The 11,172-nt window shown below is 55.8% G+C and overlaps 1 protein-coding gene across 7 annotated transcripts in view; it reads right to left on the reverse strand.

Annotated features, from left to right (window-relative positions):
* Nucleotides 1-11,172, reverse strand: part of PLEKHA7 (pleckstrin homology domain containing, family A member 7) — a 94,767-nt gene that overhangs the window by 3,910 nt on the left and 79,685 nt on the right. For all 7 annotated transcript variants that reach the window (XM_014530942.1, XM_014530937.1, XM_014530935.1 and 4 more), the window contains 7 exons: nucleotides 10,640-10,828; nucleotides 10,425-10,542; nucleotides 8,470-8,573; nucleotides 7,706-7,906; nucleotides 4,702-4,860; nucleotides 2,296-2,429; nucleotides 1,176-1,321 (listed from right to left, as the gene is read on the reverse strand). In XM_014530942.1, coding sequence (XP_014386428.1) covers nucleotides 1,176-1,321; nucleotides 2,296-2,429; nucleotides 4,702-4,860; nucleotides 7,706-7,906; nucleotides 8,470-8,573; nucleotides 10,425-10,542; nucleotides 10,640-10,828 — 1,051 coding nt within the window. The remainder of the gene's footprint in view (nucleotides 1-1,175; nucleotides 1,322-2,295; nucleotides 2,430-4,701; nucleotides 4,861-7,705; nucleotides 7,907-8,469; nucleotides 8,574-10,424; nucleotides 10,543-10,639; nucleotides 10,829-11,172) is intronic.

Genomic DNA, 11,172 nt, shown 5'->3' on the forward strand with positions numbered 1-11,172 from the left:
CCACAGAGCAAGCACAGGCTGGAGGGGAATATCCCGGACCGGGACCCTTGACACGGGAGGAGGTCAAAATGGCTGAGGTGGGTCACAGGGAGCCCCCAGGATCACTAGGAGGAGGGTCTGGGTGAACCACCTACTGTCTCCCCTCCCAAAAAGCCACACCAACCACCTCTCAGCCACTCAGTATGTCCCCGATTGGAGTCAGGGCAGCAGGGATTCCGTGGGGACAGAGAACGGCTTCCATGAGATCTTGGTCCCTCTGCTTGCCCTCAGTCACTCCCATGGCTTCTCAAGGCACCATGAGGGCTCTGCTCCCCAGACCAGACCCCCCAGAGCCAGTCAGCTCAGGGCCCTGCAGGCCCCTCCCTAGGTCACTTCCAGACCCTTTAGCCAGGGTTGGAGGACTGGTGGGGACTGTGCCACCACTTCGGCTCTGTGACCACCTCTCTCCAGAAGGCCTAGAGCACAGCTGCCAAGGGCACCGTCCTCCACATGTGGGGAGAAAGTACTGGGTGAACTGGGAGGGCACAGCGAGGGGGGAGGTGGCTGGACCAGGAGCCAGGAATCCCTTTCCTGGCTGAGAGAGAAAGCCTTTACACGCGCACACATTTGCAGGCACGGGTGTGCACCCACCCTCCCATCCCATGGTGCCATTTCCCCTCATTGGCCCCCAAAGTCCCACTTCCCAAGTCCTTCTATCTGGCACAGGTCACTAAGATGAATGGTGGCTTTGATTTGGGGACCAAAGCAGGGGTCCTGGGGATGACTAGAGGGCCCATTCTGCCTCAGTCCCAGCAGAAGTCCAAGCACCTACAGCTTTTCTGTCCCCTTCGTCATGAGGCCAGAAACCTCAGCCTTGTTCCCCAAGCTCAGGGCCCCGAAACACTTGTTCTTAACCCACAGTCTCCGGGAAAGCTGAACAGCAGAGCCACTCCCACATTTAAGAAGGAGCAATGGACCCCCTCGCTGGGGCCTCCTTCCTGACACTCTTGAGCTCCAATCCCCCCAATGCTCAGCCTGCCCCATGTCATCTTCCCCGCCCTGCGGTGCTTGTGGGACAGGAGAACACACCACTGGCCCCCAACCACCATGCCCGACACCGGGTTTTCCACGGAGACTCCCCGACTGGCCCCGAGTTCCAGGGGGCAGCGAGCAGGACCCAGTTTCCATGGCCTCACCTGCCACCTGCTTGCTGCGCTGGGAGGCCTCGGAGGCCAGGGCGTAGGAGATGTTGATGATGCGCTCCTGCTCCTGTATCTGTGAGTCCAGGTCGGCCACGCTGTTCCTCCGGTCCTGGCCTGAGGCCGGCTGCAGGTTGCACATGCTGTAGGACGGCCAGAGAGCAGGTGGTGGGCCCTCGCCACCCCACCATCTGCCTCTGGGGGAAGGGGGTCTCCTGGCCTGGGGCTCTCATCCTTGTAGGGGGCATTGATAAAAACAGTGCACTTTCGCCCAGCCGGCGTGGCTCAGTGGTTGAGCTTCAACCTATGAACCAGGAGGTCTTGGTTTGATTCCTAGCCAGGGCACATGCCCAGGTTGTGGGCTCGATCCCCAGTCGGGGGCATGCAGGAGGCAGCCAATCAATGATTCTCTCTCATCATTGATGTTTCTATCTCTCTCTCCCTCTCCCTTCCTCTCAGAAATCAATAAAAATATATTTAAAAACAAACAAACAAAAAACAGTGCACTTTCTCTCTAGACTAGACAAAGGTGTGCATCCTTCTCCGCAAATACCCCCAAAATCACAGCTTTGCTCTTCCTTTGGGGAATCACAGAACTCAAGATCAGAGCGCCAGCTCCAGGCTCCTGCTAAATCCAGATGTGCAAAGGCTAACTGAGCTCTGAAAGGGAGGCCTGAACACGTGAGGTTTATGGAGGCTGAGGGAACAGGGAAGCCACTTCTTAGGGCCCTAGCGTCCCGGGAAGTGGGAAAGTCTGGTGCCTCAGAACAAGGCTGGGGCGCCTGGCTCTGGTCTATGGGTCTGTCTGAGGGTACACGGGCCCTAATGCTAGAGCCCCAACTGTGTCCACGTCACAGCCATGGTTGGCTCTGCTCCCCACACGTGCCAGGGTCACGGGACACAGGAGAGGCCTTCTGTCTGAGGACTTGCCAGGTGGCCTAGGCCAGCTTCCTCGATGAGGTGCTGGTGACGCACTGAGCGCCAGCCAGTCCTTTCCAATGGGGAGGAAGCTGGCGAAACACACACCCTAGCCAGCCTGGCCCAGGCCCACTCCACTGAGACACCCATGGGATGGGGCCTGGCAGGCCGTCAGGACACGGGCAGCGGGAGGGCTGACCTGGACCGGGTGAGGATGCTGCGGATCTTCTCGGCTTTTCGATACCGCGCCTGCAGCTCCTCCAGGCTGGGCGGCTCCTCAGGGTCCAGATCCACGTAACGCTCAGGGATGGAGACCTTCTCTGGTTTGGACAGCTGAGGAGAGGACCAGGAGGCCATGCGGGGGGGAAGGGGTGGCGCTCAGATATTTGCATTCAGGACCCACGCCCACACCCTGTCCCTCACCACGAGGAAGCATGCGTGGCCCTCAGAGGTTGGCTTGCTAAGATCCCAATGGCAGCCTACTGAGGAGTCAGGATTGGAAGCCGGGTTTGACTCCAGAAACCATGTTCTTTCCACTCCACCCAACAACCTCCTACAGGGGAGGAGAGAGGGAGGCAAAACAACTGGACTAGAAGCCCTCAGGACAGAAATGACCATCCTCGCCTGGGATGCTCTTCCTTTGCTCCACTGACCCTGCCTCATCATTCCACCCGCACCTCGAGAAGCCTTCCGACCCTGCCCGCTACAACCTGCTGCTGTCTGAGCAAGGACCTGGCACTTAGTAGCCCCTGAGCAAATACTCCTTGGATGGCTGGTGGATGGGTGGGGAGGTGGATGGGTGGGTGGATGGGTGGGGAGGTGGATGGGTGGGTGAGCAGGTGTGCAGGTGGAGGGATGGCTGGGTGGCAACAGTGCTTTCTGTCCCTACGAAAGCTCCTCTGAGCTAGACAGGAGGCAGCCGTGCTTGTCTGTTTCCTGCTAGAGGAAAACGTCCCAACCCCTGCCCACCAGCCTTTCACGCGAACCCAGGAGCAGCCTCAGCTTCAATAGTCTCGACAGTGTCGCTGGGGCTGAGACTGCTCAAGGCCAGTTTTGCAGGCCCCGGGGGATTTTCCCTCCTTGAACGACAACAGCACGACTGCTGTCAGAGCACTAAATGGTTCTCAGAGGCTTCCGGTGTGGCTCGGGCTGCACGGGGGAGCCCTGCTGTTTTAGTCTTTATATCCTTGTCCTATTGTAAAATACATGTTGTTAACAATAAATAAAAACATGTCTTCTTAGATTTAAAAAAAAAGTGGGGCTGGTTGAAGTTTCTAAAAACAAGCTAAATCCAATCCCAGGGCAAATCTGGACTTGAATTTAAACCCAGGCTGCCCTTTCCTTCTGGTGAAAGGTGGCAAGAAATAAGCTCTTCTCCATGGCTTCCAATGAGGGCAGATCCAGAGGAAGGAAGTAGATTACATTGTAGCGGAGGGATTTAGGTTAGAGATAAGGAAGGACTTTTTCCCCTGGCTGGCAGGCAACGAGGACACCACAGAATACATTTTCACTGCCCGGGCAGCGTGCAGAAGCTTCTTTTGTGAACCTGAGAAAGCACTGACCTTTGGCTGCTTCAGAGGCAAAAGGTCTGAGGGCGGGGGACTCATTAACTCCTGGCGCTCCAGCTGACCCCAGAACTCATCCTCGGGGTGTCAATTTGCCCCCCACACTGCTAAGTCTACCCTTCGTGCGGTGAGCACGTTTCCTCATGCAGATTCAGGCCTGGCTAGTCCTCGTACAAATGTTTTTGGGATATCTGTGGGCCACTGTGTTTCATTCAACGGAGTCCTCATTCAGCAAATAGTTACAGAGCACCCGTTATGTGCTGGCCCGGTGTTCGGGGGCAAAAGTGAACCAACCAGCCATTAGAATCTGCCCTAAGGAGCTTACAAATGACACAATGGAGGTCACAGGAGACCACCCTATGTCTTGAGGACTGCATCTGTCACCCTCTGATTCCCTTTCTCTTCTAGGTAGAGACGTGTTGAATCTGTATGTAATTAATCCCCACCCGGGGGTGACTTGGTTTCCCAGGCCTGCCAGTCATGATGCATTGGGGACACCAGAGGGCGCCAAAGGAATTCAAACCAGAACTATGCAGGTCTAACTCCGGCCTTGGCTGGAAACGTCACCTGTGTTTTTCCAACCCGCCCATTTTTCTCAAGTCTGATTGCCCAAGTCGGCCCGAGAGGCCAGTGGCAAGGCCAAGGCTGGGCTTTGCAAGGAACATCTAACAATAACTACCTCACTCCATGCCTGCGCTGTGCCAGGCCTGGTGCTCATGGCCTTCTGATCATTGCTGATCCTCCAGGCAGCCCATGGAATCAGTTAATCCTCATCACAACCCACTTCACCACTGAGGAAACCGAGGCACAGAGCAGGTACATGACTTGCCCCAAATTACAGAGATTTGAATCTGCATCAAAACACTGGGCTCCTTTTATTGCCTCAAGCTGCTACCTATCCTGTCTCCTGGGCCACACTGCAGCTGAGCCTTATCCCCACTTGAGGACAACACCCCCCAGTGCCCCGAGGAGGGCAGGTCAGGCTGGGAGCCTGAGGGCCGTGCCTCCTGGGGCAGCATGAAGGAAGCCCCTGCCCTCACCTCTCTGCTGATGTCCAAGTCATAGTCTTGCGGCTCCAGGTCCAACTCAGTGACAGGCACGGCCTGCACTTTCAACCAGCCATCCTCCTCCTCGTCCTTCCTCTCCCCTTGCACGGCGCGGTCCAGCAACTGCAGGTCAAAGTCCTGCTCGCGCTTCCACTGGCAACAGAACAAGAGGGTTAAGTGTAGTCGCTCCCTGATGGCTGCAGCAGCCAGCCGGTCCCCTTCTGAATGGTCTTGCAGGCCCTGGGGTCCTTGGGAAGATGCACCTGTGATCCAATCGGGTGGAGCTATGTGACCCTGGAACTCAACCTCATCTCTAAAGCGAGGCAGCCGTGTTATGACACGGGCATCCCTGCTGTATGCTGTACCGCTCCGAGGAATGGAGAATGGGGCCTCTGTCCCTTTTAGATGGCCTGACTCCAGACTGCCGATTTCTTTCTGCTCTAGGCCCCCGAGGGTTCAAACATGATCCCCAGGGCACAGGTCCAAGACCCATGACTTTAGACTCACATGGTCCCCAGGGATATAGGAGGCTCCCAGGTTCAAGAGGGTGACACCTACACAACTGGGAGAATTCTGGAGAAGGGATTTGCCTCTCCTGCTGCCCCAGAGTCGGGGGAGCATTCTGGTGCAGGAGCCATAGGTCCCAGCTCAGCAATAATGGAAGAAACAAGCCCTTTGGGGCCCTGGTGAGCAAGAGGAATAGCCAAGAGCCTCTGTAAGGGGGATTCTCAACAGGATACCTTTAGGGCTGGGCCTACAGCACCCACAGAGGGGCTGGGGAGGCCCAAGCGGGAGCAGCTTGGGGTCAGTGAAGCAGATAAACTGCTGTGTGTCAAGGCATCTATGTGGGGCAAAAGTTTCCTTTAAGTTAGAAAAGAAACAAAGACATGTAAAACTGAAATGCTAAATCAAATGCAACATGTTCAAGGCTGTTCCGTGGTATCGACCTTTTAACAAGTGTCTCCTCGGAGGGAAAATCTAACTGGCCATTTAAAGATCCAAGCACAACTGTGTGACTTGGAGGCAGCCCTGTGTGGCCCGCCTTTGACGCTGAGCAGGTTTTGAGGGGATGGAACAGGCTCAAAGCCTCTCTTCTCTTGAGCAGAAACTGAACAGATGCTTCTCCATCCCAGGTCATCTCCTCCCTCCCACACCACCCACCTCACAGAGCCCCCAGTGGTCATGATTGCCTTTGATGATGCTTCAAGTGCCCCCATAGCCCCAAACCCATAGCCAGTATCAGCACATTTCACCCATTCATGCACAAGCTCTCAATACTGATGCCAAGCCAATCTAATCGCTCTTAGGTTTCCAATCACAGTATGAAAAGGATTAGGCAGTTGACATTTCAGGGATGAAAAAATGAATTTAATGATTCACAAAAGAAATAAAAGCACATTTCTTTACAGGCTCACGTGTGGCCCAGATAGAGAGAGAAGTCCTCGTTTAAACCCAGCCTGATTGTTTCCACAAACAGAGAAAGGCCTCTAGGCTCTGCGGTGTGTCCTGGGGAAGAACCACGCCAATCCATTATTATTAGCAACACGTTTATTGGCGTCGATACAGAGACTTACACAAGTCCTTTCTTTTTTAAGAGAGAAATTACAAGGTATTCAAGTTACGATTTTTAGATAACCTTTCTACACTTGAGACATTAGTTTGTAAAAGGTCAGTGTTCCCCCAACATGACATTTGCTTATAAAGTTTAAAAGTTACTGGCTTTGCAGCTCTTCAGGAGATGAGTGTCCTGGGACTTCCCCCTTTGGTGTCTGAGCTAACAGCTTCCCAGGGACCCTCTAAATACAGAACATACTATAGCTCCCTATCTGTTCAAGTTATTAAGTACTAAAAACACAAAAAAGTTTTCCATTAGAATTGTGCCATGGGACTGGAGGAATTAAAAGCAAACCAACTTAGACTTGATAGAATTTATTCAAATGTACAATCTCTGAGGTCCATGTCTACTGACTAGATGTCAGACATGGACTTTGGTAAGTTCATAATGCCCAGACTTCTGCCAGTGACCACGGCCCTCGGGTGGCAGGGTGGCTCCGTCTCGCAGGGCAGCTTCTGGGACGAGGGAATTAATTGTGAGTCAGTAGGCCCTGCATGAAGGGGGCAGCGGAAAGGTGAGTCACACATGGGAGTGCTCACTAGGCTATGGAGACAAGAGCTGCTATGATAAGCCTGGTAGCAAAGAGCACAGGCCAGTTAGAGAATGTTCACTGCAAATTAGAAGCTTCTGTAAACACAATCAGGCAGGGTTAGAGAGGCAATGCGCAAGCGGTAACACGAAAAGCAGAAGAGCTTGTGCAATGAATTAGGGAAAGGACAGTCAGGCTAGCGGTCCAGGGAAACACTTGATTTCAAACAGGAAAAAGTCAAATGGGATGTATCCAAATCGGACCTAAGGCGGCTGTGGGCGGGATGCAGTACCTGGAAGCACCACCAGGGGCAGCACACATTCCCCGGCTCTCTCAGGGCACCGTGGGCCTGTGAGCACCATAAGCAGCAGGAGACCACAGCCCTGGGGTGTGGGGTGTGACCCTGCGCTCAGCTGCCCCATAGGGCAACCGCGTGGGAGTTTGGGAGGCTGGAGGGCTTGTGCTCCTCCTCACCAAATCGTCTCACCATCTTCCTCCTCCACTCCTTAAATCCTCAAACCAAGTACCTATTCCCAAGTCCTTGATTCAGCTGAGACTCCAAACGTCTACAAAGGCCTCTGTCAAGCTCCACTCAGAGAACTGACTGGACATTTCCTCAGGCTCCGTGACGCCAGCAGTGACATCCTCACTCCAGCTCTGCTTCCCCATCACCCTCTGACCCGGTCACACACGTGTCCCAGCGTGCAAACAGAACAGCCCCGGGGGGTGCTCTCGGAATCCTCTAGGTCAACGGCCCACTCTCCCAGGGGTGTGACGTCCTAGTGTTTGGGGGACTCGGGGAAGCTCTGCTCCCTGTCCCGCCAGCCCCACCTGCCTGGACCCTCCTAACATACTGAGCCAATATCTCCAGGGAGTGGGTGGCTGAGGTAGCGAGACGAGGGCAGGCTCGTCCTCTCTCCTTGGCTCAGCGTCCTCTTGCGCTCCCGGACCAGGGCCTTCTGGTGCCGCTTCATGCGCTCCAGCTGCTCCTCCGCACTCATCTTGCCCCGCTGGTGGTCCCCTGAGTACAGACGCTCCAAGGCACTCTTGGGTCTCTGAGGAGGAAGAGGCGAGAGACAGGGCAGCTGGGCTGGGAACACACAGGGCAGCCACACGGCGGCTTCATGCCCGTTCTGTGTCCGTCTGTCTCTCTCTCTCACACACAAACACACTCTATCTAGTTGGGCTCCTCTCGGCCGTGGAGAACCACTGTCTCGAAGCCTACTCATCGACACGACGCCCCTGGCCCCTCGGGCTTGCTGGGCAGCAGCCCATTCTGCAGATGCAGACACTGAGGCCCAGGCCTGTCCAGTCAGGCATACAGGCGGCACGTGGTGGGGTCAGAACCCAGGGTGCAGACTTCCTGGGCTCCCTCCTTTGAGCCTGACAGGCTGGGGAGAAAGGAGGGGTGTCCTCAGGAAACAGAAAGGGCAGCGTGGACTGTGGGGGAGACATCACAGAGCACACGGTGACAGGGGCCCTGAGCTCAGGAGGAGCCGAGACGACCTCAGAGACCATCCCAGGCCTCACAGGATCGCAGTCACCATCCACCGTGGAGCCCGTCCCTCTGTGCGTGAGGGAGCAGCGAGCTCCTCAGAAACTTCTCAAGGCCACTCACAGGGAAGGTCATCTTGCTGCTTTCGGCATTCAGACCCCTCCGGAGGGTGACGTAGGGCGCAATGGTGGACGACTGCTGGAGCCTTGATGTGGACCCGGAGAGCCCTAGGGAGGAAAGAGAAAGGCGAGTGTATTGGTGGTGGGGTGGCCAGGCCACCAGCCCCTCCCCAATCACCTCCCACGGCCGTGACGGGACCACGGGGCCTCAGCCAACAACCCGCTGTCCTTCCTTCCCAGGGCCTGGAAGAGCAAGGCCCCAGGCAGAGGATGAGGGGCCAGTCCAGGGGTGCCCTCTGTTCCCAATGGGGGACAGTGTCCCTAGAGATCTGTGGATGACCCTAGTCTTCCCTCACATGCAGAGGATGGAAAGGATGGAGGGGTCGGAATACCCTTCACCCCTTCCTGCTGCTGAACTCTCAGCATCCTGCATGACCCAGTTCAGATACCCTGCCTGTGTGCAGGCCCCTGAAATGCTGAGGCAGAACCAACTATTCCCAATACCCCTCAGAATATGCACTGGTTACTGACCACAGACAGTGTCCACACACGTGTCTAATTAAACTGCAAACCCAACAATGCCTGGTTGGCTGACTGAATGAGTAAATGGATGAAGGGATAGAAGAAGGCACCAAACATTTACTGAGCACGTACTATGTCGGGCACTGCTATGTAGATGGTCCCACTGGCCCTACACAGTAAGCATCACTTGACCATGGTAGAGCTGCCCCATCTAAGGCTCACAGAGGTTAAGAGATTTGTCCAAGGTACATGGCAGGGGCCTCACTGACATGTGCTTCCTGTGTCTGGGTCCTACGGCTCTGAGGAGTCATCTCACCCTGGCCGGCTGCTGCCACAGCCTGTGCTTTCTCCATGAGCAATGATTCTTATCAGGGGTGGTCCTCACACCCTGACGAGAACACCACCAGCACACAGCACGTGGGAAAGACAATGATGAATGTCCTACCATGTCCAGAGAATCCCAAGCAACAAAGAACTGTCCTGCCCACAATGTCACCAATACGGTCACTGAGAAACACCTCCAGGCCGTAATGAAGGAAGGCTGCAAGGCCTCCGGGCACAGTATCAAGGGCAGCCATGGCCCCAACTCAGCAGGGACCAGCTCAGGCCACAGCAGCCTAGACAGTGTGGTGAGGCGGGAGTCACAGAACCCCACACGTGCCGGAGCCCAGCTATGTGTCCGTCCACCTGGCCAAGGGGGGAAAAGCACCTGACCTTCCGCCTCCGGAAGCAGACAGGAGGGTCAGAGGCGGGAGCATGGTCTGCCTGCTCAGGGGCTCCAGGAGGCCTCCCTGTATGGAGATTTCTGAGGAAGAGGGTCTGGCTTTGGGGAAAATGAGCTACGAGTGAGCCTAAGGGCCTAAGTCTGTTCCCATCCCCATGGGAACAGTGAGAAGAAGACCCGATTGAAGAGACAGTGTGTTTGTGTAAAGAAAGGATTCACTGAGTGCTAGAGTGACAAAGAGGACATAACCCTCTAAAGGCCCCTGGTTACCGCTCTCCCAGCCTACGCTGCCGCCGCTCTGCAGCCAGAACGCTGGGCTGGAATCCGGCTCCAACACTTTAGCTAATTAGCAAGTTAATTTCTCTGAGCCCTAGTTCTCTTATCTCTAAAATGGAGATAATAATAGTACTTTCCTCATAGATTATGAATATTAACTAAATGATTATAAAGGGCTTAACTCGACACAGTGCCGAGCTTTATAGCAATTGCTATTAGCATTATGCCCAGGAACAGAGGTAATAAAGAGAAAGAGAACCAGGATGTGGGCCCGAGAAAGGAATGACAGGCCCTCCCCGAAGCCCAGAACCCGTGGCAGCTGGGGCCCGAGGTCCAACGCTGCAGGCAGAAGGGTGCGAGGCACCAGGTGAGGGTTGGGGAGCAGTGATCGGCAGAGTTGGGGTTCCCAGAAGCCTCCGTGGAGAGTGGTGACTTACCTCTGCTGGGCAGCGTCTGGTACCTGCTCTCAGAGCCCACGGGCCCCAGGGGAGGCTGGGCCACGTCCCCACCGAAAGTCGTCAGCTCGGGCTCACTAACGTAGGACCGGAGCTCCACCTGCAAGCAGAGTCCGAGGCTGTCATACCTGCCCAGCATACCACCACCCTCCCTCTCCCCACCCACAGAGGGCAGCCCCAGGGTCCTCTCTGCTCACCCTCGAGTCCCCGTTCACACACTGCCCCTGCTCCCGATCTCGCTTCCTCTCGTCCGACTGCCGCTTGAGGCCCCGCACGGAAGTGTGCCGGATGACGGTGGCCTCCCTGGGCAGAGGCGGCACGGCCGGGGGCTGGTCCTCCGGGCTGTAGAGCTCAGGGAGTGGGGGCCTGGGAGGCGCCTCGTCTTCCTGCTCAGGGAAAGTGCCCAGTGAGAGGGAGCTGGAGGGAGGAGGCCTGGTGGCCCCACCCCAGTGGTGGCCCAAATGGCCGGAACAGGCCCCCACCCCAGGCCTGAAGAGCACAGCCACTTCAGCCCAGAGGTGCCAACATTCCCCCTGGCAGAGCCATGAACAAGGTGACACCTTGGCTCCAAATCCGTTCTTCCCTTTGAGTTGCATTTTCCATTTTTCAAAGTGCTGCCTATACTGCGTCCCCAAATCCGGAACTCAGGTCTCTACTCGCCTGGAATGCACCATAGCGGGAGCAGGCTGGCAACCCTGCACTTACTGGTAAGTCTATGACAGCTCCCCAT

Source organism: Myotis brandtii, unplaced genomic scaffold (assembly GCF_000412655.1).
Source record: "Myotis brandtii unplaced genomic scaffold, ASM41265v1 scaffold782, whole genome shotgun sequence".
Lineage (NCBI taxonomy): Eukaryota > Metazoa > Chordata > Mammalia > Chiroptera > Vespertilionidae > Myotis > Myotis brandtii.